Genomic DNA, 21,214 nt, shown 5'->3' with positions numbered 1-21,214 from the left:
CTACTGTCTATCTTATCAACTAAGTGTTCTTTGATACTGACTCACAAAAGAAATACTAGTACAACAAGCAGTGAAATACAAATGTCTGAATTTTTTGTGTAATGATTTTCAAAAATGTAAAACAGTTGGTAAAACTTTATTTCGAAACATCAAAGCTTTCATTAGAATGTTGAATGTTATCTTTTAAATTCAGAAGGTAACATATAACTGCCCTACCCCCTTCCCTTTGCCATTCCAGCATGCAGATCCACCGTACACAAGAAATGCAGCCAGATTTTTACCATGCATTAGATTTATCGCTCTCTTGATCAGAACAAAAGAATGAAATCTTTAGAATATAAGTGCCTCAGATGCTGAAGTCGAATTTTCTCGTACCTGGGATCAAGGACTGTCTTTAATGTGAATGTTACCAGTACATATAAATGACTGAATAAAAAAAATCTTCTTAAGCTCATCTCTCTGTTGATTGAATATTGGCAAACTTCTGTACATACAGTGACTAAGGACTGTACACTTAAAGTCTGTATTCACAATTATAAACCAAGGTCGTCTTGACTCGTGCATCTGGATCCCTGCCTTAAAGGCCCCTAGGGTTGGCAAGACAGCGATTGTGTGTGGCCGGGTGTTCCACAGGTGGATGTCCATATTGTGTGTGGCCGGGTGTTCCACAGGTGGATGTCCATATTGTGTGTGGCAGGGTGTTCCACAGGTGGATGTCCATATTGTGTATGGCTGGGTGTTCCACAGGCGGATGTCCATATTGTGTATGGCTGGGTGTTCCACAGGCGGATGGCCATATTGTGTGTGGCAGGGTGTTCCACAGGTGGATGTCCATATTGTGTGTGGCAGGGTGTTCCACAGGTGGATGTCCATATTGTGTGTGGCCGGGTGTTCCACAGGTGGATGTCCATATTGTGTATGGCTGGGTGTTCCACAGGCGGATGGCCATATTGTGTGTGGCAGGGTGTTCCACAGGCGGATGTCCATATTGTGTATGGCTGGGTGTTCCACAGGTGGATGACCATATTGTGTGTGGCCGGGTGTTCCACAGGCGGATGGCCATATTGTGTGTGGCAGGGTGTTCCACAGGCGGATGGCCATATTGTGTGTGGCAGGGTGTTCCACAGGCGGATGGCCATATTGTGTGTGGCAGGGTGTTCCACAGGCGGATGACTGTATTGTGTGTGGCAGGGTGTTCCACAGGAGGATGGCTGTATTGTGTGTGGCTGGGTGTTCCACAGGTGGATGGCTGTATTGTGTGTGGCTGGGTGTTCCACAGGTGGATGGCTGTATTGTGTGTGGCAGGGTGTTCCACAGGTGGATGGCGGTATTGTGTGTGGCAGGGTGTTCCACAGGCGGATGACTGTATTGTGTGTGGCAGGGTGTTCCACAGGCGGATGGCCATATTGTGTGTGGCAGGGTGTTCCACAGGCGGATGGCCATATTGTGTGTGGCAGGGTGTTCCACAGGCGGATGGCCATATTGTGTGTGGCAGGGTGTTCCACAGGCGGATGGCCATATTGTGTGTGGCAGGGTGTTCCACAGGCGGATGGCCATATTGTGCGTGGCAGGGTGTTCCACAGGCGGATGACTGTATTGTGTGTGGCAGGGTGTTCCACAGGTGGATGGCTGTATTGTGTGTGGCTGGGTGTTCCACAGGTGGATGGCTGTATTGTGTGTGGCTGGGTGTTCCACAGGTGGATGGCTGTATTGTGTGTGGCAGGGTGTTCCACAGGTGGATGGCGGTATTGTGTGTGGCAGGGTGTTCCACAGGTGGATGGCCGTATTGTGTGTGGCAGGGTGTTCCACAGGTGGATGGCCGTATTGTGTGTGGCCGGGTGTTCCACAGGTGGATGGCTGTATTGTGTGTGGCAGGGTGTTCCACAGGCGGATAGCCGTATTGTGTGTGGCAGGGTGTTCCACAGGCGGATGGCAGATGAGTCTTGATCCGGGAGTGCTGCACACGATGAATCTAGATCTCATTAAGTATACAGTACTAATTAAGACATACAACTAGTTTAATCAGATTGTTGATATATGTTGTTGTTCTGTATAATAATATGGCTGTGTATATACATGTATTAAAGCCATATATGGCTTTTGTACAAAGAAAATTATTAGACTAAAATTATAAGAACTTATTATTTGTATGATTACTTTATATAAAGATAGAACTCTTCCGTAAATTACAAAATCTAAGTCAGTTGCGTTATAGAGATATCACAATTTAATTCCGATTCTCGGAATTTTCTCCGGCTCGGAAGAAAATACAAAAGATTTAAATAACACATTATAGAGAAGATAAAATTGTATTATTAGGTGAAACGAGGTGTTGTGACGCGAGGCGAATTCGTCAACACAATTTTTATAGGGAACGTTGGTTTTTAATGTGAAAATTATTTAATACTCCATATTGAATCACACACTGTAACACTATAATCCACTGCACTAGTAAATCCCAATATATAAATCCCAATGTATCAATTTGATTAAGTAAACCTTGTATTAAACCTTTACCTTTCTTTAAGTAATACAACCAATTCTATTCTACTATTTATTTACAATTTAAAGAAAATGAAAGTCATGTAAAATTATGAAAATAAATCAACCCAACTTCTTTTATTCTTCTTACTTACCTAATAATTTCCTATTAAAGCTATGTAATTTTCAATAAATACCTTTATATTTATTTCAAATCCCTAATATTTTAACCAATCACCAGAGCTACACCTTGGTAAATATTTCGGTGTAACCGATTCACCAGAGCTTCACCTTGGTAAATATTTCGGTGCAACTCGGTGTTCACCAAGATTAACCAAGTCACCAATACACAACACCTTGGTAAATTTCGGTGTAAAATTGGTGCTGGTATTAATTTCCAGGAATAAGAGAAGTAATAGCCGTTTAATAAATCACCAATAATTTCTCCGAAAGCCCTTGGTGTGTAATAATTTAACCAAAGATCTCGGTGAAATATCAGGTGTCACTTGGTAAATCCTAACCAAACTATAATAAATGTTTAATTACCAAATCCTCTCTAGCCCGTCTTAACTGAGCCTCCGACATCTTCAAAATAATCAACAAGTCTACAGAGCAATTAACCAATTGAACCCTATTTATACTGGTCATCCCCTCAATGACAGTTATATACTGCGGATTAATAGAGATGCTGGCTAAGAAACTCCCCTACCAGACGGCACCCCACTGTGAATAAATAGAAGTTGGGAAGTGATACAAATTAACAAAGAAACATTAAGCAATGTATTTACATAGCAATTCACTACTGTAAAATTAGATCATTAAACAATTGTCAGGATAAAGAGAGTTACAAAACTTACCTATATAGGTAAAATATAAATTTGTAACATAACCCCCCTCTTTAAAAAGTTTAGTCCCTAAACTATACTGAAAGGAAAAAGAAACGCAGGGTAGCATAATTGTCGATAAAATTTTTACCACATGACCGAAAATTACAAAATTAAATTGGTCAGATGGGAAATTTAGTTACTGTGCATCAAAATCAGTTGTCAGAATTACTCAACCGTAAAATTTATGACGTCACGTAGAGAAAACGCCAAAAAGCCCAAAACACGTGCATTTTGATAAGGGCGAGTTTTTCAACAAATCTTGTTGCATTATTTGATGCATATGAGGTATGCACATCGTTTTTCAATATTAAGAAACATTATGAATTTATTGCAATCTTGGCATAGTTTACAGAAGTTCAATGAGGTCTTGTTTTCGAATTGCCTTTTTAATGAAAAAGGCAACAACATTTTACTAAACAGTCTCTTGTAAATTTCCCCCTAGAAAACGATTGAGCCGTTGTCAGTGAGGGTCTGGAGTGGTTTTCAATCAACCGTGACGATGACGGTAACGCGAAACAGAGTCATGGTACGAGCGGGTTATTCGTCCTGTCACCTCTTAAATCGCCACCTTACTACCACAAAAATAGCCATTTATAGAGTAGATGATTGTAATCATTACATTCATATGAAATTTGAAAGAAAACAATTCTGCAATTTGGTTTTTTGAGCCAGTCAACTTACGGTTTTATTCCTCTCACTGGCGCATGCGCGCGCCGTTTGACTTATTTTTTGCGTGGTTACCTATGCTTAATAAAGCCAGGGTTTAAAAGATAAACACTCAGATGAAATTCCATGCAAAGGAGAAACAAAACTCTGACAAATGCACGAGAGAGACATTACAGATAATGAGAGTTCCGATTTTCACTTTTGGGGGGTTACGTCATTTGTGCTTCAATAACTTATGAATAATTAGACAAAATCATATGAGAATTTGGTTATATCTTTTTGAAAGACGATTGTAAAAGGTAGATAGGAAAACTAAAGAGTATTATAAGAAAAACAAATTTAATTCACCTCAAAAGTTTACCCTGCGTTTCTTTTTCCTTTCAGTATATTTAACTTTGACTGTGGTGAATTGCTTTACATCAATATTACATAATAAAATGTACAAACACACAAACTTAAAGCATTGACGAAAAAGTCTAACTCTTTCTAATTATCTTAATTCATAGTTACTTGCTGCAGGAACAAAATCCCTTTAATTGTCTTTCAATTATGTCCACAAAGTCAGTAAGTTCATAATATTCACATTCCACTTTTAATGCTGCCAAGGCTCCCTTCTCGTTTGGTAAGGTTGGAATAGAAACCTGTCCTTTGTTTCGAAGATAATTGAGAATTACTGCGAAATGTTTTGGGTCCCTGTCCAAGAAATAAGACGGAATAATTCCATTAGAAGATTTGATTTGCATCAACTTTGCCAGCTTAGATGGAATAAATGTTATCGTCTCCTTCGTTGTCTTGAATTTATATCCCCCAACATCTAATTGCACCATGTTCTTCTGCATTGTTTCAAGTTGTTTAATAACACTTAACTCCTCTTCTTCCTTGTCGAATTGGTCATCTGCTTCTATAGATATCTCATCATATTCTTTACTAACTGAACTCACTAACGGCGACCTTGACCTTGTTCGCGATCTGGATGGCATCGGTCTTCGGATGGAAACTTTCAATTGTTAATTTGTAATGGAAGCGTGTTCTTACTCCATTTTTCTAACTCCTCTTTTGCTTGGCTTCCTGTAGAATCCGTGCGTAAATTAACAATGCTGTAGCCGAATCCTCTTTTGCAGTTCCCATGCTCTTGGTCCTTTCTCGAAAGTGTCGCATTACATTCCTTACAACTATACTTAAATCCACTATGTTACTCCTGTGCATGCCTATTTGCTGCATAGAGGCTCTCTGACTTAAATTTTTCACACACATTGCACACGTAAGTTCTTACCTGAAAATATAAAACAAAGATTAAATAAATGAACAGCACGCTACAACCAATCTTAATATACTCACCGTCAATGAAAACGCAACACTCTAATTTTAGGGTGAAAAGTATATACGGGTTATAACTATTTACCAAACAAGTTAGGACATCTTTTACTTTGCCAAATCAATTATTTAACGGTTGAATGAATTTCTTTCCTCTACCGGAAGTTGCTTTTTAGCCCTCTTAACAGAAAACAAATTTTTGCATTTTTAATAAAATTTTAACCAATATTTTGGGTTTTCAAGGCTTTGAAACTTATAATCATAAGTATTGTACTAAAAGGCCGGGAAAAAATCCTTCTTTCTTTACCGGATGTGATGCCTATATTTCCTCAAAATGACTGATTTTCATTGCTAATGCTGGAAATTCTTAAAATGAAGAAAAAAAGAGCTGCAGATGCAAATGTACACTATATCACAACTCATCAGGCTCATGTGTTTCAATAGCATAAATAACATTTTCTTGACCGGAAGTCCAAGAGTTACTACACTACGCCAAGTTAGAGAAAATTCGACCGCAGTATCTGAACAACAGGCAATTAAAAATGCCCAAGAATATTTATTTCGCTTAGATAAAGACATTGATAAACCTAATGGGTGGTAGAAATCGGACTGCGTACATGTATAATTTTCATAGCGGACTAGCATGTTTTGATTAAATGGTCGGAAGGGGGGTGTTTTATTTAAATGTTATCTGTTAAGAGGGCTAAAAAATCAGCTTTCGGTAATGAAATGAAAACCATTCAACCATTTAATAACTGATTTGGCAAAGTAAAAGATGTCCTAACTTGTTTGGTTTATAGTTATAACCCGTATATAATTTTCACCCTAAAATTAGAGTGTTGCGTTTTCATTGACGGTGAGTATATAAATAAAAGTCACTATATTGAGTGGGCACTTTATAATTTCGTTTTGCACGTTTCTCATTTCTAGCTTCACTTTTCTCCTTAGATGCACTGTCACTACACTGCACATGTCCAATGTTATCCAAATCACAAACATCACCATCAACATTCTCGTCATCACTTATCTTCACAACATCACCACTCATGTCATTGTCAATCCCATCTAAATGAATATTTTCACCTTCACTAGCCAAAATCCTACCCGTTATTTCACTATCCATAGTCTCACTAATAATCCATTCTGGTTTATTTTCTCCTAAATAAGGTTTTGATCTGTCAGAATGCACCACTTCTGGTTTTGATCTCTGAGATTCCTGAATTCTGTATGTCACATCACTTATTTTCTTCACTACTAAAAATGGTCCAATCCTTTCTTTTTCGTTGGGTCATGTAACCACACTGCATCACCGAATTAATACTCATGAAAATTGATATTTTTGTCATATCTCCTTTTCATTGTATCTGCAGTAAACTTTAAATTTTCCCTGGCATAATCATGCACACTTCTCATCTGTTCAGCCATTTGAAATGCATAATCTGGTTTGAACTGTTTTTGCTTTTCATGTTGAACTTCGCCTAACATCAAATCAATTGGTAAAGTTACTTCCCTTCCAAGCATCATGTATGAAGGTGACACTTTTGTTGCTTCATGCACAGATGATCTATAAGCCATCATCACAACTGACAAAAACATAACCCAATCTCTTTGCATAGGATCTATGAAAGCTGTTAACATATTTTGAATTGTTTGATTCGCACGCTCAACCATCCCATCTGATTTTGGTGTAAAAGGTGTAGTTCGTGTTTTCTCCATATTTAACAATTAACAGATTTCCTTAAACAATCCCGATTCAAAGTTTGTTCCTTGATCAGAATGAATTTCTGTAGGTACACCAAAGACACTGATGAATCGATCAATTAGAGCGGATGCAACAGTTGCTGCTTCCTGGTCACGTAATGGCACTGTTTCAGTCCATTTAGTGAAATAATCAGCTATCACCAGAATGTACCTATTTCCTTTTTCAGTTTCGGGGAGAGGGCCCATTTTGTCTATCGCTATTCTTTCCATGGGAGCTCTTATAACATATTTCTTCATTGGTCCTTGATAATGTTTCACAGGTCTTTTTCTTGCAGCACACACATCGCAAATTTTACACATATGTTGAAAATTCTTCCTCATATTAAACCAATAGAATCTACATTTCACTCTTTCCAAAGTTTTGTTAACCCCTAGATGTCCAGAAGTTCGAGAACTGTGTAACTCATTCATCACATATTTACCGTTCACGGTAGCTCAGTCGGTAGAGCGCTCGCTTCGTGATCGGGAGGTCGTGAGTTCGCATCTCGGCCGCGACCGACCTAGTCGTTAAAATGGGTAGCAACTGTTCCTTCGCCATGCGCTCGGCACTTTGAAGTGAAAGTTGCGGGTCCTTCGGATGAGACCTTAAAAACCGAGGCCCCGTGTCAGCGGCAGGCGCTGGCACGATAAAGATCCCTCACTGCTCAATGGCCCTGAGTGCCGAGTAAAGGTCAAAATTTGAAGCCCTTCACCGGCATACGGTGACGTCTCCATATGAGTGAAAAATTCTCGAGAGGGACGTTAAACAATATACAATCAATCAATCATCACATATTTCTGTAATTCTTTAGGCAAGACAATTAACCACAGAGCGCCTTTTCCACTATCTGATTCCCACTTAAAGTACAACACATCATCCTTTAGCGTTAGTGAATTATACCGGGCCCAGTAATGTTTCACTTCTAAGGATTCGGAAGAAATATCCTTCCATTCAGGTTTAATCCCTGATGATTTCCATGTCATGACATTTTTCAAAATACTATCATTTTGTTGCATTTCCGACATCTCCGGTACGGATACAACTCTGTTACACATAGCAACACCAACTGGCGTAACAGTATTCGGACTCGCACTCACGTCCTTCTTTAACGCAATTTCCAGCAAGCTACCCGAAAACTCACATCCACTGATGTCCGTTTGAATGCCAATCTTTTCACTAGAAGTGACATTCTTTTTCTCAGCTTTATCACAATAGGAACACTCAACATGAAAACAAGGTCGTCTGGACAACGAGTCAGCATTCGCATGCAACCTTCCCTGTCTATGTTGAATTTCCATATCATAAGTAGACAAAATTTCAATCCATCTAGCCATTTGACCTTCAGGATTTTTGAAATTAAGCAACCAACGCAATGCACCATGATCAGTTCTCACAATGAAATGTCTGCCATTAAGATACTGATGAAATTGTTTCACTGCTTTTACAACTGCCAACAATTCCTTTCTCGTCACACAGTACTTCCTTTCTGGTTTTGAGAGTGACAGACTGTAATAACATATCACTTTTTCCTAATCATCCTGTATTTGAGACAACACAGCACCAAGTCCTGAATCACTTGCATCCGTGTCCAACACAAATAGTCTAGTTCTGTTTGGGTAAGCCAATATTGGAGGTGACACAAGTAGCTCCTTCAAAGTCCTAAAAGAAAGATCACAATCTTCAGTCCACAAAAATTTCATCCCCTTTTCCGTAAGTCTGTGAAGTGGTTTGGCGATAGAAGCAAAATTTCTAATAAATTTCCTATAATATGAGCACAATCCCAAAAAGCTCCTAACTTCAGTCACATTCTTAGGAATTACCCATTCCTCAATCACTTTCGTTTTCTCTGGATCTGTAGAAACTCCATTTTCATTCACCACGTGTCCCAGAAATTTCACTTCTCTCTGAAATAAAACACATTTTTCTGGATTTAATTTCAAATTAGCTTCCCTAATTCTTTCAAACATTTGAGATAAATTTGAAACTTGATCCTCAAAAGAGTTGCCAATCACAATTATGTCATCCAAGTATGCCATACAAATTTTCCAATTTAAACCATATAGCACTTTTTCCATTAGTTTTACAAATGTTGCACCACTATTACATAATCCAAATGGCATGACTTTGAACTGCCAAAAACCACTGTCAAATGTTGCAAAAGATGTTTTTGGTCTATCCTCTTGTTCTACCTCAACTTGCCAATAACCACTTTTCAAATCTAAAGTTGAAAACTACTTAGAACCACTTAAAGCATCTAATGAATCGTCAATCCTTGGTAGCGGTTGAGAATCCTTCACAGTCACATCATTAATTTTTCTGGAGTCCAAACAAAATCTAGCTGTCCCATCCTTCTTTGTCACTAATACCACAGGAGAAGCCCAAGGTCCATTTGATGGTTCAATTATGTCAGCATCCTGCATTTCCTTCACTGAATCTTTCACAATTTATTGTTTAGCTAAAGGAACTTCCTGGGTCTCTGCTTTATTGGAGTTGCACCCTGTGTATCTATTTTATGAGTCACTAGATTTGTTCTCCCTATGTCACCTGAACGTTGAGAAAATACATTTTGATTTGACAGTAAAATTTGTTTCACTTTTTCTTTTTGGTCACTGTTTAAGTTCACAGAGCTATCCTCAAATAACCTCTCCAGATGTTTCAGTAAACAATTAGGCTCACTTGTCTGACATCTACGGACTTCATTCGTGTCTGTTTCTAACTGCACTTCATTTACCTCAACACATTGAGCAACCAAAACATTTTTATTGAGGCTAATGTCTTGATCAGTTAAATTCAATAGCCTTACGGGAACACTATCTCCAGACACATTAATCACACTCGATGATACGAAAAGATTGTCATGGTCACTAAATTGTTCACTTGGCTCAATTAAAGCAAAATCAGAGTTTTCCAGAGCATCAATCACTTTTCCCTGTACAATTGCTTCACAATTTGCTGGCACACAAGTTGATGCTGCAATCACAACCCTACAACACATGGCCTCTACACTAGATTTAAAAGAAGGAATAACACTGTTTCCCAACTTTAAATATTTTTCACTCAAAACGACATCACAATGGTGTTCCATAAGAAAATCCATTCCCAGAATCCCGTCACCTTTGATATCAGCAAGCCATATTTCATGCCAAAAATCCAATTCACCCACTTTCAAGCTAAATTTCCCTTTTCCAAAGAAAGGAGAGACTTCACCAGTGGCTGTCAACATTGCAATATTTACAGACTCTAAACCTGGCTTTTTGTTTTCAGGCATATTCTTGAAAAAATCCACACTTAGAATAGATATGTTTGCACCTGTATCTACAAGCAATGCAATTGGTACACCTTGCACATATGAACGTATATACAAGCCATCACCATTTAACAATGATGATCCAACTAACTTCACTTCGGGCCATTCATTTCCTCCCGAACCCTGGCCCCGGAATTCGGTGCTCTCGTTTCCCCCCTGATTCAGAATTTTATTTGAATGGGGTCCATTCGAATAACTTGCTTTATGATTGAGAGCTTCCTGACACAGTCTTAATTCTTTTCTCATTTCATCCATATCCCTTTTCAGTCCTTGAATTCCAAATTGAATATTATTTGGACTTTGTTTAACATTGGTCCGTGGATACCTGCCATTCCCATATTTAGAAGGTGTCGGAGGCCGACTATTATTTGGTAGCTTGTTGGATGGTTTCTCGGGGTATTGAGAGGTATCCACTGATCTCACTAAAACTTTCCTTCTTTGTCTATCTGCTAATTTATAGGTCTCAATGCGAACTGCAATAATTTCTGCTTCTGAAATATTTTTTGGTCTTGCTTCACGAAGTCTAAACCGCATATCCGGGTCTGTCAAAGCATCAATGAAATGATCCAACGCCAGCACATCCAACAAATTAGACGAGGCATTCGGGTATGCTTGTCTAGTTAACTTTCGTATTGTTTGTGCAAGCTCGGGAATACTTTTATCCCTGTTTCTTGTTTTTGACTGTAATCGTACCCTAAACATTTCAGCTCTATTTGTTGTGCCGAATCGATTCGATAATGCTTTCACTAATTTGTCAAAGTCCCTTCTTTCAGTTGATGACAATTCGTTTAAAATAGCTCTTGCTTGTCCCTTCAGACTTCCTGCCAAATAAAGAGATTTTGATTCATAACTCCGCGGGTATGTTAAGGCAGCACACGGACCAGAATTCGACGAATTAAGACTTTTTTTATAATTATGTAACACCAATAAATCGGAAAAGTCAAGCATAATACTTTTGTTATAAATATGCATTCTACAGACTTCAATTTGACTTATACTACATGAAGCACTTCACCCCGACGTCATCACGTGACGTCTATAATTAGAAAATATGCCTTAATGAAAAAGTGAAAAGTTCAACACTACCCCGGGGATAATTAATTTCAATTTGTAATAATAATTGCGTAAAAACATCTCTGTATCATGAAAAGTGCTGCTAGAATCCTACTGTCCTATCACAGAAATAATTATTTAACACTTTCTGACGAAACCTTCCCAAATTTTTTACATTTTTGTTCATAACATTGAAAAAAATGCATAAATTCCCGTAAACCATACGATTCTAGCAGCACTTTTCAAAAACAAGAGAATAATAACTTTAGATAGAAACAAAAATTAACTTTCAAAGTGTGCGGGGTAGTGTTGAACTTTTGCATCTTATTTGTTACAAACGACAGAGGAAAGGCTGATCGGCAAGTAAACACCCTCCCTGCTTTAATTCTACGAAGAAATTGTTGAAGTATATTACCATACCTTATTCATAAGCTTTATTCCCACATGAATCACACATGATATTCATTCTAAATGCTTTTAAACTCCGATTTCTTGTGTTTGTTTACATGAATTTTCGTTACGTTTCACTTTCACTCTGCTACTGCATGATCAACAGTTATGACGTCATGGGTTTGGTATTTAACCCCTGTGATAACTACAGAGACCCAGAAACGACAAAATTTTGTTTGTATAATGCCTTTGCATATTTTGATTAATTTTTTCGACCTCAAATCAATCTTAGATATCGATTATAACAAATTGTTTTCTATAACCTTCACGTCATATAGCTTACTATGACGCCATATCATATAGGCAAGTTGAATATTTGGTTGTAACCTTAACCTACCTGCGTCCATTTATTTATGTCTGAAAGAATATCAAACTGTGTCACATATTCCTCCCAATCATCAGTTCCATCGTAGTACTGAGGTTTCATCTTGAGCGACATCGCGCTTGAAATCTGAGGTTTTTGTTCCTTGGGAGAATCAGAATCCTCCAAATTACTCGGTTTCTGTTCACTCTCCCCTGGCAAATTTAATGAACTCTCCTCCTTGCACTGCTGACCTTTCCTATCAGACTGACTTATGCTTTTTGTTACTCCTTCAAAAGATGTGTCCTTATTAAATGGTTTGACTTGGTCATCCAAATCCCATTTAACACTCTTTTGAAATCCTAGAGCACTCCTTGGAGTAGAATTCACAAAATCCGGAACTTTTTCATCCCCAAAATTCAATTCTTGTGAACCATTTTTGACACTACATTCCTTCTTAATCTCCTTCTCAAGACGCAACACTGAATTCTCACCTGATGTTTCTATTTCTTGTTTAATTTCACTGAATACTTCCTCTTTTATCATTTTCAGTTTTGTGTGATATTGATCACATTCTTCCCTAACTGATTGAAACATGTTTTCCATAAACATTTGCTGTTTTTCCATTTGACCAAATACCGTTTCTTGAAACTGAGATAAAGTTGCATTCAATTCTTCCTTCATAACTTTAAGATCACTTTTAAAATCTTTCCGGGCTTCCTCGTCGGGCACCTGATAATTCACTTCTTTACTATTTTCATCTAACGTCATAGTTTCATGCCACTGCTCTTCATCAAAAATAGATTCACTTTCACCTTTTGTTTTAAACGAAACAATTCCCGAAGACTTATCCATTGTGTTTTTGAAATTTACACTCGTCAATCAAAACAAAATCACAACACTGAAATACAGTTTGAAATTCACCAAAATAACAACAACAATTTTCACCTATAAACCAAATCCCACCGCTGCCACCAATGTTGCCACCAATGTGACGCGAGGCGAACTCGTCAACACAATTTTTATAGGGAACGTTGGTTTTTATTGTGAAAATTATTTAATACTCCATATTGAATCACACACTGTTACACTATAATCCACTGCACTAGTAAATCCCAATATATAAATCCAAATGTATCAATTTGATTAAGTAAACCTTGTATTAAACCTTTACCTTTCTTTAAGTAATAAAACCAATTCTATTCTACTATTTGTTTACAATTTAAAAAAAATGAAAGTCATGTAAAATTATGAAAATAAATCAACCAAACTTCTTTTATTCTTCTTACTTACCTAATAATTTCCTATTAAAGCTATGTAATTTTCAATAAATACCTTTATATTTATTTCAAATCCCTAATATTTTAACCAATCACCAGAGCTACACCTTGGTAAATATTTCGGTGTAACCGATTCACCAGAGCTTCACCTTGGTAAATATTTCGGTGCAACTCGGTGTTTACCAAGATTAACCAAGTCACCAATACACAACACCTTGGTAAATTTCGGTGTAAAATTGGTGCTGGTATTAATTTCCAGGAATAAGAGAAGTAATAGCCGTTTAATAAATTAGGCTATCACCAATAATTTCTCCGAAAGCCCTTGGTGTGTAATAATTTTACCAAAGATCTCGGTGAAATATCAGGTGTCACTTGGTAAATCCTAACCAAACTATAATAAATGTTTAATTACCAAATCCTCTCTAGCCCGTCTTAACTGAGCCTCCGACATCTTCAAAATAATCAACAAGTCTACAGAGCAATTAACCAATTGAACCCTATTTATACTGGTCATCCCCTCAATGACAGTTATATACTGCGGATTAATAGAGATGCTGGCTAAGAAACTCCCCTACCAGACGGCACCCCACTGTGAATAAATAGAAGTTGGGGAGTGATACAAATTAACAAAGAAACATTAAAGCTGACATGAACTCTTAAAAAGGCATCAGTTTTCATCTTTGTACGACTTACTACATTCCTGTACGCCTTTGTCCGCCATATTTCCTCGATTCCGCCATATTAAATCGAACATTTTTGGCAACCTGTACCTGCTATATATAGCCTTTTAGAACTGATTCACTTCAGTGATTTTTCTATCCTGGCTGTCGACATGTGCACATCTCCGATAGCAAAGTTTTAAGAAGTCCATAAACTGACCAATATACATGTTTGAAAAATAAAAATTCGTCAAAAACTAGAACTTTACCGAGAATTAAATTATTTTTGAATGCATTTGCTGCAATATAGAAAATACAATTACACGGAAAATATTCAAGTAGAGCAAAAATTCCATGCAAGTCAGTCGAGAAAACGCGTCAAACGCAGTGATAGAAATATTTACCTGAATACTGCTATCGTTACAGGGATGTGCACATGTCGAAAAAATTATCCTATTTCACTTTTATTGAAAAATGCATCTCATAAATCATGTAATCCATTGCTAACTCAACAGTTAAAAAAAAATGCTTGGAAACACGTGGCCCATGCGATCAATTTATTTGGTCAGGGAAAAATAGGTTAAAAGCGCCGTGGGAAATGCAAATAATTTTTTTTTCAAAAATAAACATTACTCTTGTCTGTAAATGGTGTAAATAAAATTTTTGAAAACATAGTTTAACTTCTTCAAATTTATATAAAATTATGCATTATTACGAATCATTCACCTTTTGAAGATATGAAGACATTTTCCTGTGAAGGGGGGGGACGTAATAAAACATACATAACACTCTCATAAAAATTTGTTTTTAAGAAAAACGTCTGAAACAGATCGGATTTCTTTATGATCAAATAAATACTGTATATTGGCTTTATCAGACATAATATAATTTGATTTAAAGTTATTTATAATTCTATGCTCAATGAAAGAAAAAGTGAGCAAATTCACATACCCCACGCTCCCACATAAGTCGAAGTGCTGAAATTTACAGAAAAAATAAAGGAATCGTAATTTTCTTGTAAAATGCACATCTATAAACATTGTGTCCTAATTATCTGCTAAGTTTGACGAAATTGTATGCACCGGTTTATGAAGAATTGTGCTGACAAACTGCTCATTTTTATATTCAAGATATGGCCAAAATCTAAATGTATAAGTGGGGACATTCCCGAAAAAATAAAGATTACAGAATTTCCTGGTGATGTACAAATACAGACACATTGACTCCTCTGAATATCAGCATAGTTCAACAAAACTCTGTGCATTAGTTTATAAGAAGTTGCGCTGACCAAAAAAAAAATGGGCTGACTGATGGGTCCAAAACATTTTACATCGCGCAACTTGTTGCAAGGAGTATACTAAAGAGTTTGATTCTGTGGTACAATGATAATGAAAATACCAGGTAGAATTTAATGTGAATTAAATTTCTAGACATAAATAATTAATAATTACTAGAAAAAGCAGATAAAAAGAGAGAGGAAACCCCCCGTGGGAATTCCACATTCTACCTATAGCTTTTTGAAAATTCTCTTGTTTGTTGTCCAGCTTTTCTGGCCCAGTGATTCTTGAGAAGATTTTTTAATGACCCCACCCTATTTTTGTCTTTTCTTGATTATCTCCCCTTGCGAGGGGATATGTCCCTTCATTTTAACAATTTAATTTCCTCTTCACCCTAGGATGCTTTGTACCAAGTTTGGTCAAAATTGGCCCAGTGGTTCTTGAGAAGAAGTCGAAAATGTGAAAAGTTTACGGACGGACAGACGGACGGACGGACGGACGGATGGACGACGGACATAATGTCATCAGAAAAGCTTACTTGAGCCTTCGGCTCAGGTGAGCTAAAATGGAGCGTAATTGGTAATTAAATTAAATTAAATTGTATATTAACAAGTGCTTGAACTATAGAAATTTGATTTGAAGTTTAAAAAAAGTCCACATGCAGTTACATATATACATATACCTTAATTTGAAAAAAAACAAAACATTTTGATAGGTTTGTTTCGTTTCGGCAGGTTTCGTTTTTATTTCGTTTCGTTTTGTCTTGATTTCGTTTCGTTTCGGTAGATTTCGTTTAGTTTCGAGGGATTTCGTTTCGGTAGATTTCGTTTCGTTTCAGTTCGTTTCGTTTCTATTTCGTTTCGCACTTTACAGGTACCCAAAGAAATTGGCCTATCAGAAGAATTAAAGAAAGAATATACTAAGTGTTTTAAATTTCCTATTTACAATATTCTTAATACCCGGGATCGCGACTTGCGTCCAACGCGTAATATTTATTTATTTTAAAAAATCATATGCCTATATAGTTATAATGTTTAAGTATATGTTTCATGTTAAATTTTATTTTTTCCCTAAACTAAGCATCATGCAAATAACAGGTATGTACATGTATAGATCTAGTCTAACTGTGCCTGTATAACAGGTTTTTCTGTATGCAATTCTGAAAAAAGGAGATATGTCTAGACAAAACAGACAAGGCAAATGTAGATCTAGAATATCTTGACTTTCACATATAAAACATTTTAAATGTGAAATTGTCTTATAATATCAATATTAATTGTATAAATTTTTTTTAATTTCAGTTCATAATATATAAATTTAATTACATGCGATATTTTACAAACATGCAAAATATATAGTTGCTAAATTCAAGATAATCTAATTGTTAATTTTTTCATCTCACTTTACTTTCTCCTCAGTTTATATGGTCAGCTCAACACCGTACAAATGTATTTCAATTTTCATTTTTTTTTATGTGTGAAAATTTAATTATTTATATTAAATATATATTTATATTATATATATATATATATATATATATATATATATATATATATATATATATATATATATATATATATATATATATATATATATATATATATATATATATATATATATATATATATATTCAAAAAAATATATCTAAATGCAGATTTATAATTAATGTGTATTATAAATTAAATAAAATTAATTTTTACGATTGTATATGTTGTTGTTTGTTTTTTTTTTTTACTCATATATAAAGTAAACACGGTGTAAGTATAAGATATATATTATTTCCTTATTTTTTTTCTTGTAAAATAGAGAAAATAAACGCATTTTGATTTATCATATTGTTTAAAATTTGTCTGGGTAAATCAAGTACAATGTTCTAAGTCTTGAACAATTGTAATTATTCAATGATACATTAATGAATTCCATCAATGACGGCTTTTAGGAAACTCTTGAAAACTATAATGAAAACATCACACAGAATTTTAATGAAATCCCCAAGCTCACAATTAAGTATAATTTGAAACTTCAAAGTAATGATTAATTAGGACATACAAGCCCCGTCAAATACGTGTATTTCGTTTATAAAAAAAAATTGGAAATTAAACATGTTCAAAGTGATGATTATTTAGGACAACCAAGCCCCGAAAATTACGTATATTTAGTTGGTCAAAAATGGGCTTGTCCAAGCTCCGAAGCAGCTTTAAGGTAATGAAGAATTAGAACATGCAAGCCTAGAAAATTACGTATATACAGATGATAAAAAAATTGGCGTATCCAAGCTCCGAAGCAGCTTAAACATGTTAAAATTGATGAAAAATTCAAGAAAGCTTGCGTTGGAAACAAATTAAATAATTTGACATAGTCCCTATATAAAGAAGAAATGACTTGAATTTGTCAACAGTTTCAATCATGGCTGACTTGTGCAAAACGTTGTAATATTAAAAAAATAAATATAAAATTTTTGAAACATCCAATGTATATGATAAAGATAATATAAATATTAAAATATATCTTTTTTTGCAGATCGACTACAGCCAGCAGGATGGTGTCTTCAAGTTTGTGAGGAAGCTGCTTGCCCTGCCATTTCTACCAGAGGAACAGATTCCCGTCGCGTTCCACGCACTGAAGGAGACCGTCACCAGCGAGGGACTGATACACATGACCAACTACATCGAGAGGACCTGGATCAACGGCGACATCTGGACCCCATCATCGCGGACCGTCTACCGTATGGCTGTGAGGACAAACAACGACGTCGAAGGATGGCACCACCGCATCAACAGGAGAGCCCAGAAGTCCAGCCTGCCCTTCTATGTGCTTGTTATTCTACTCTACAAGGAAACCGCCAGCATCCCGACCCAACTGAAGATGATCAGCGAGGGAAAACTCCGGAGATACCAACGAAAGACTACAAGACTTCTACAGTGCCACATCAACCAACTTTGGGACAACTACAACGATGGATCCATCAGCGCCAGCCAACTACTGAAGAAGTGTGGACAGATCTACAACGGACAGTGAAGAAGGAAAACGTGCCGAAATTTGTGATTAAAGTGAAAATAATTGTGATTGAAAGAAGATAGTGATTAAAATAAATATTATTGTTTATATTATTTATGATTTGTTTTCAATAAAGTCTAGAAAAGAAAATTTATTTTTGTTTTGTTTTTTGTTATATTTCTTGAAAGGGAAATAGATTTTTTTTAGCGTAATTGACGCCAGGAACACTCAAAATAAAAATAAATACATGTCGATAGCCAGACTAGAAAATTACTCAAGTGAAACAGTTCTGCAGGACTATATATTTACATTTCCAATGTCTTTGTCGGAGATAAAAATACCAATTGTAAATTAATGTAATTGATTTCCTCATGAATGTTTTGGCGCGGTTTCAAAAAAAAAAAAAACATGTGCAGGGCGGGACAACACCCAGAGAGAAGCAGGCTTATATAGCACGTGGATTGGTGGAATCAAAGCATGTAAATATAAGGAATAACTGTCTTATTTTTCGAATTCATGAAGATGATCAATCAAATAAAACAGTTATTCCTTAAATATAGCAGGTACAGGTGGCCAAAAATCTTCCATTAAATATGGCGGAATCGAACAAATATGTCAGACAAAGGCAATGTAGGAAGTTGTACAAAGATGAAAACTGATGCCTTTTTAAGAGTTCATGTCAGCTTTAATAACGAAAAATATTATAACTGTGCAATGACATGTAAACACACAGAATGGTTTTATAAAAGAATACATGAACTTAACTGGAATGTTATATTTCACTGTAAATACTTGTACACTGTCAGTGTGTTGGTGTGATCTTGTCCCACATAGAGATTGTTCTCATCATCCACACACACACTTCGGGGATACTCTACCCCTTGTTGTCGTGTGAGTAATAGAGACAAGAACTGACCGTCCTGATCAAGGAGGTGAACAGCCTTACTGTTATCATCACACACCAGGATGTGACCGAGGACATCAGTACAGATTCCATAGGGATCGAACCCTGACTTCTGACCTGTGTAGGAGAACCTGTGTTGTCCTGATTTATTCACCACCACCATTCCTTTATAAAAGTCAGATGTACAGATATCTCCATTGATGTTTTCTGTGATGAAGCGTGGATAACTATACAGTCCCTGTCCTTTGTTATCCCTCTGTATGTTCTGTAGTTCTTTTCCTGTCTTGTTGTAACGGGTGACTTTAGCCTCTTCGTAACCATCACTCACCATCCCCACCAGTAAGTCCCCGTTGATGTGGGAGGAGTGTATGCTGAGTGGTCTCCAGCCTCCAGTTTTAATGAATTCAGTGATATTATTATCCTGTGTTATCCTATTGATTACTTTCTTGCCTTTCTCTGTAAAGATCAGATCCCCTTTCGGTGTCACTGTGTGGTAACCTTCACCTCTACCACTGGTTTTTATCTTCTGTATCACATTCCCCTGTAGATCTGTTTGGACAAGATTACCCTCTCTGTCACTGATCAAGAGTATGTCTGATTGATCTAGTGATACATGGTATACTTCATCAACACCTGGTACATTGAACCCCCTGACCTTGGTGACAGAGGCAGATAGAAACATTGTTTGTTTCATGTCAGATTTCTTTCTGTCTTCTTTCATCTGTTTATGTGTAAGTTTCATTGTTGTATTGTAGATACTTTCAATGGGTCTTATTTCTCTCTTCTCTGCTTTAGTGTTGGGGACCTGTATTTTACCAAGTAATTTAGTGACATCATGTTTGTTGTATTGACCAGCAATAAATCCTGGTGTGACAGGTTTTGCTGTCTCTGGTATGGATCGGATCTTTGGTTTCTTCTCAGACATTAATTTCTGGGTTTCTGTAGAGGACAGGCATCTGTGGAGCTCTTTGACAAGGTTATTAAGATAAGTGATATAGTCATCTAATGTCTTGTCTTGTGTGTTCAGATCTTCTAACAGTGATTGCTCTATCTGGTCTAACTGCTTCATGTTCTCAGATATGACTGTGTCCACCAGACTTTTCAGGGTCTCACCTTCAGTCTTCATGGATGTTCTAATGTTGTCTATAAAGTGTTTGATTTCTGAGGAATCTTTTTTAATCTCTTTCTTTAAATTTTGTGATGTAGGGAGAAAATACTCGTGAATTTTGGAAATTTCCTGTTCGAAGACCGCAAATTTTTCTGCGTAGACTGCTTCAAGATCAACAAATGTATGTTTTGGGTGGTCTCCCTTTGTAGCACATTTGGAACATAAGGAAACCTGGCAATCTTCACAGAGCATGTCCACATCTTTTGTGGGGTGGATCTTGCATTTCTCCACAGGAAGTTGTCGTTTACGTTGCTGGTAAAGGACTACCACATGGGTCTTGTTTTCTGGACTTTTCAGATGTTCCTCGCTGCATTGTTTACACAATCTTTGATGGCAAGGGTTGCAGTAGAACTCGCAGTTTCTTTCACATTCTTCAATGCCACACTCTAAGAAGTGCTGGGCTGTGCGGGGAATGCCAAATTTAGATAACGCCATCTGAAAAAATAGGAATAATTGTTTTATACATAATGATGTTCTAATTTACAATGTATATTTATTTTTTTCAGAATTAGGGGAAAACAGATATTAATTTGTAAACATGTCAACAGTGATATCATAATTATGCATTCGATTTGCTATTCTAGTACATCAATAAATCACTTTATTGGTTTTATCCGGAATTCATATAAAAGTTGATTTAAACTAAATTAAATGACCTTTATTGTAAATGTACTTACAGATTTTATGAATGACCGACAAATGACTTTGTTGACAGCTAGACGTTGAAAT

At 36.4% G+C, this 21,214-nt stretch overlaps 3 protein-coding genes and 1 pseudogene across 3 annotated transcripts; 1 reads left to right on the top strand and 3 right to left on the bottom strand.

Annotated features, from left to right (window-relative positions):
* The window catches only part of LOC134228913 (tripartite motif-containing protein 2-like), a 27,998-nt pseudogene extending 6,784 nt beyond the window's left edge, over positions 1–21,214 (bottom strand).
* LOC134228909 (BTB/POZ domain-containing protein KCTD5-like) lies at positions 4,541–5,014 on the bottom strand. Its single transcript, XM_062710609.1, has one exon. It carries the CDS (start codon positions 5,012–5,014, stop codon positions 4,541–4,543), a length of 474 nt encoding a protein of 157 aa, XP_062566593.1.
* Positions 17,586–18,546, top strand: LOC134228914 (uncharacterized). Its single transcript, XM_062710611.1, has 2 exons — positions 17,586–17,618; positions 17,937–18,546. Exons 1-2 carry the CDS (start codon positions 17,586–17,588, stop codon positions 18,432–18,434), a joined length of 531 nt encoding a protein of 176 aa, XP_062566595.1. The 3' UTR covers positions 18,435–18,546.
* Positions 19,113–20,920, bottom strand: LOC134228911 (tripartite motif-containing protein 2-like). The gene has a single exon (XM_062710610.1). The coding sequence runs from the start codon at positions 20,918–20,920 to the stop codon at positions 19,193–19,195; it is 1,728 nt and encodes a 575-aa protein (XP_062566594.1). The 3' UTR covers positions 19,113–19,192.

Source organism: Saccostrea cucullata, unplaced genomic scaffold (assembly GCF_032062105.1).
Source record: "Saccostrea cucullata isolate Sc308-1 unplaced genomic scaffold, CSIRO_AGI_Scuc_v1 ctg4976, whole genome shotgun sequence".
Classification (NCBI taxonomy): domain Eukaryota; kingdom Metazoa; phylum Mollusca; class Bivalvia; order Ostreida; family Ostreidae; genus Saccostrea; species Saccostrea cuccullata.
Note: the sequence above shows the minus strand (reverse complement) of the source record. Positions and strands in the feature narration are given on the sequence as shown.

Bases quoted from the DNA above. Each gene is read 5' to 3' on its own strand.
- LOC134228914 (XM_062710611.1), top strand. From the start codon at position 17,586: ATGGGCTTGTCCAAGCTCCGAAGCAGCTTTAAG. The intron at 17,619-17,936 runs GTAATGAAGAAT...CTTTTTTTGCAG, and splicing joins AGCTCCGAAGCAGCTTTAAG to ATCGACTACAGCCAGCAGGA.
- LOC134228911 (XM_062710610.1), bottom strand. From the start codon at position 20,920: ATGGCGTTATCTAAATTTGGCATTCCCCGCACAGCCCAGCACTTCTTA.
- LOC134228909 (XM_062710609.1), bottom strand. From the start codon at position 5,014: ATGCCATCCAGATCGCGAACAAGGTCAAGGTCGCCGTTAGTGAGTTCA.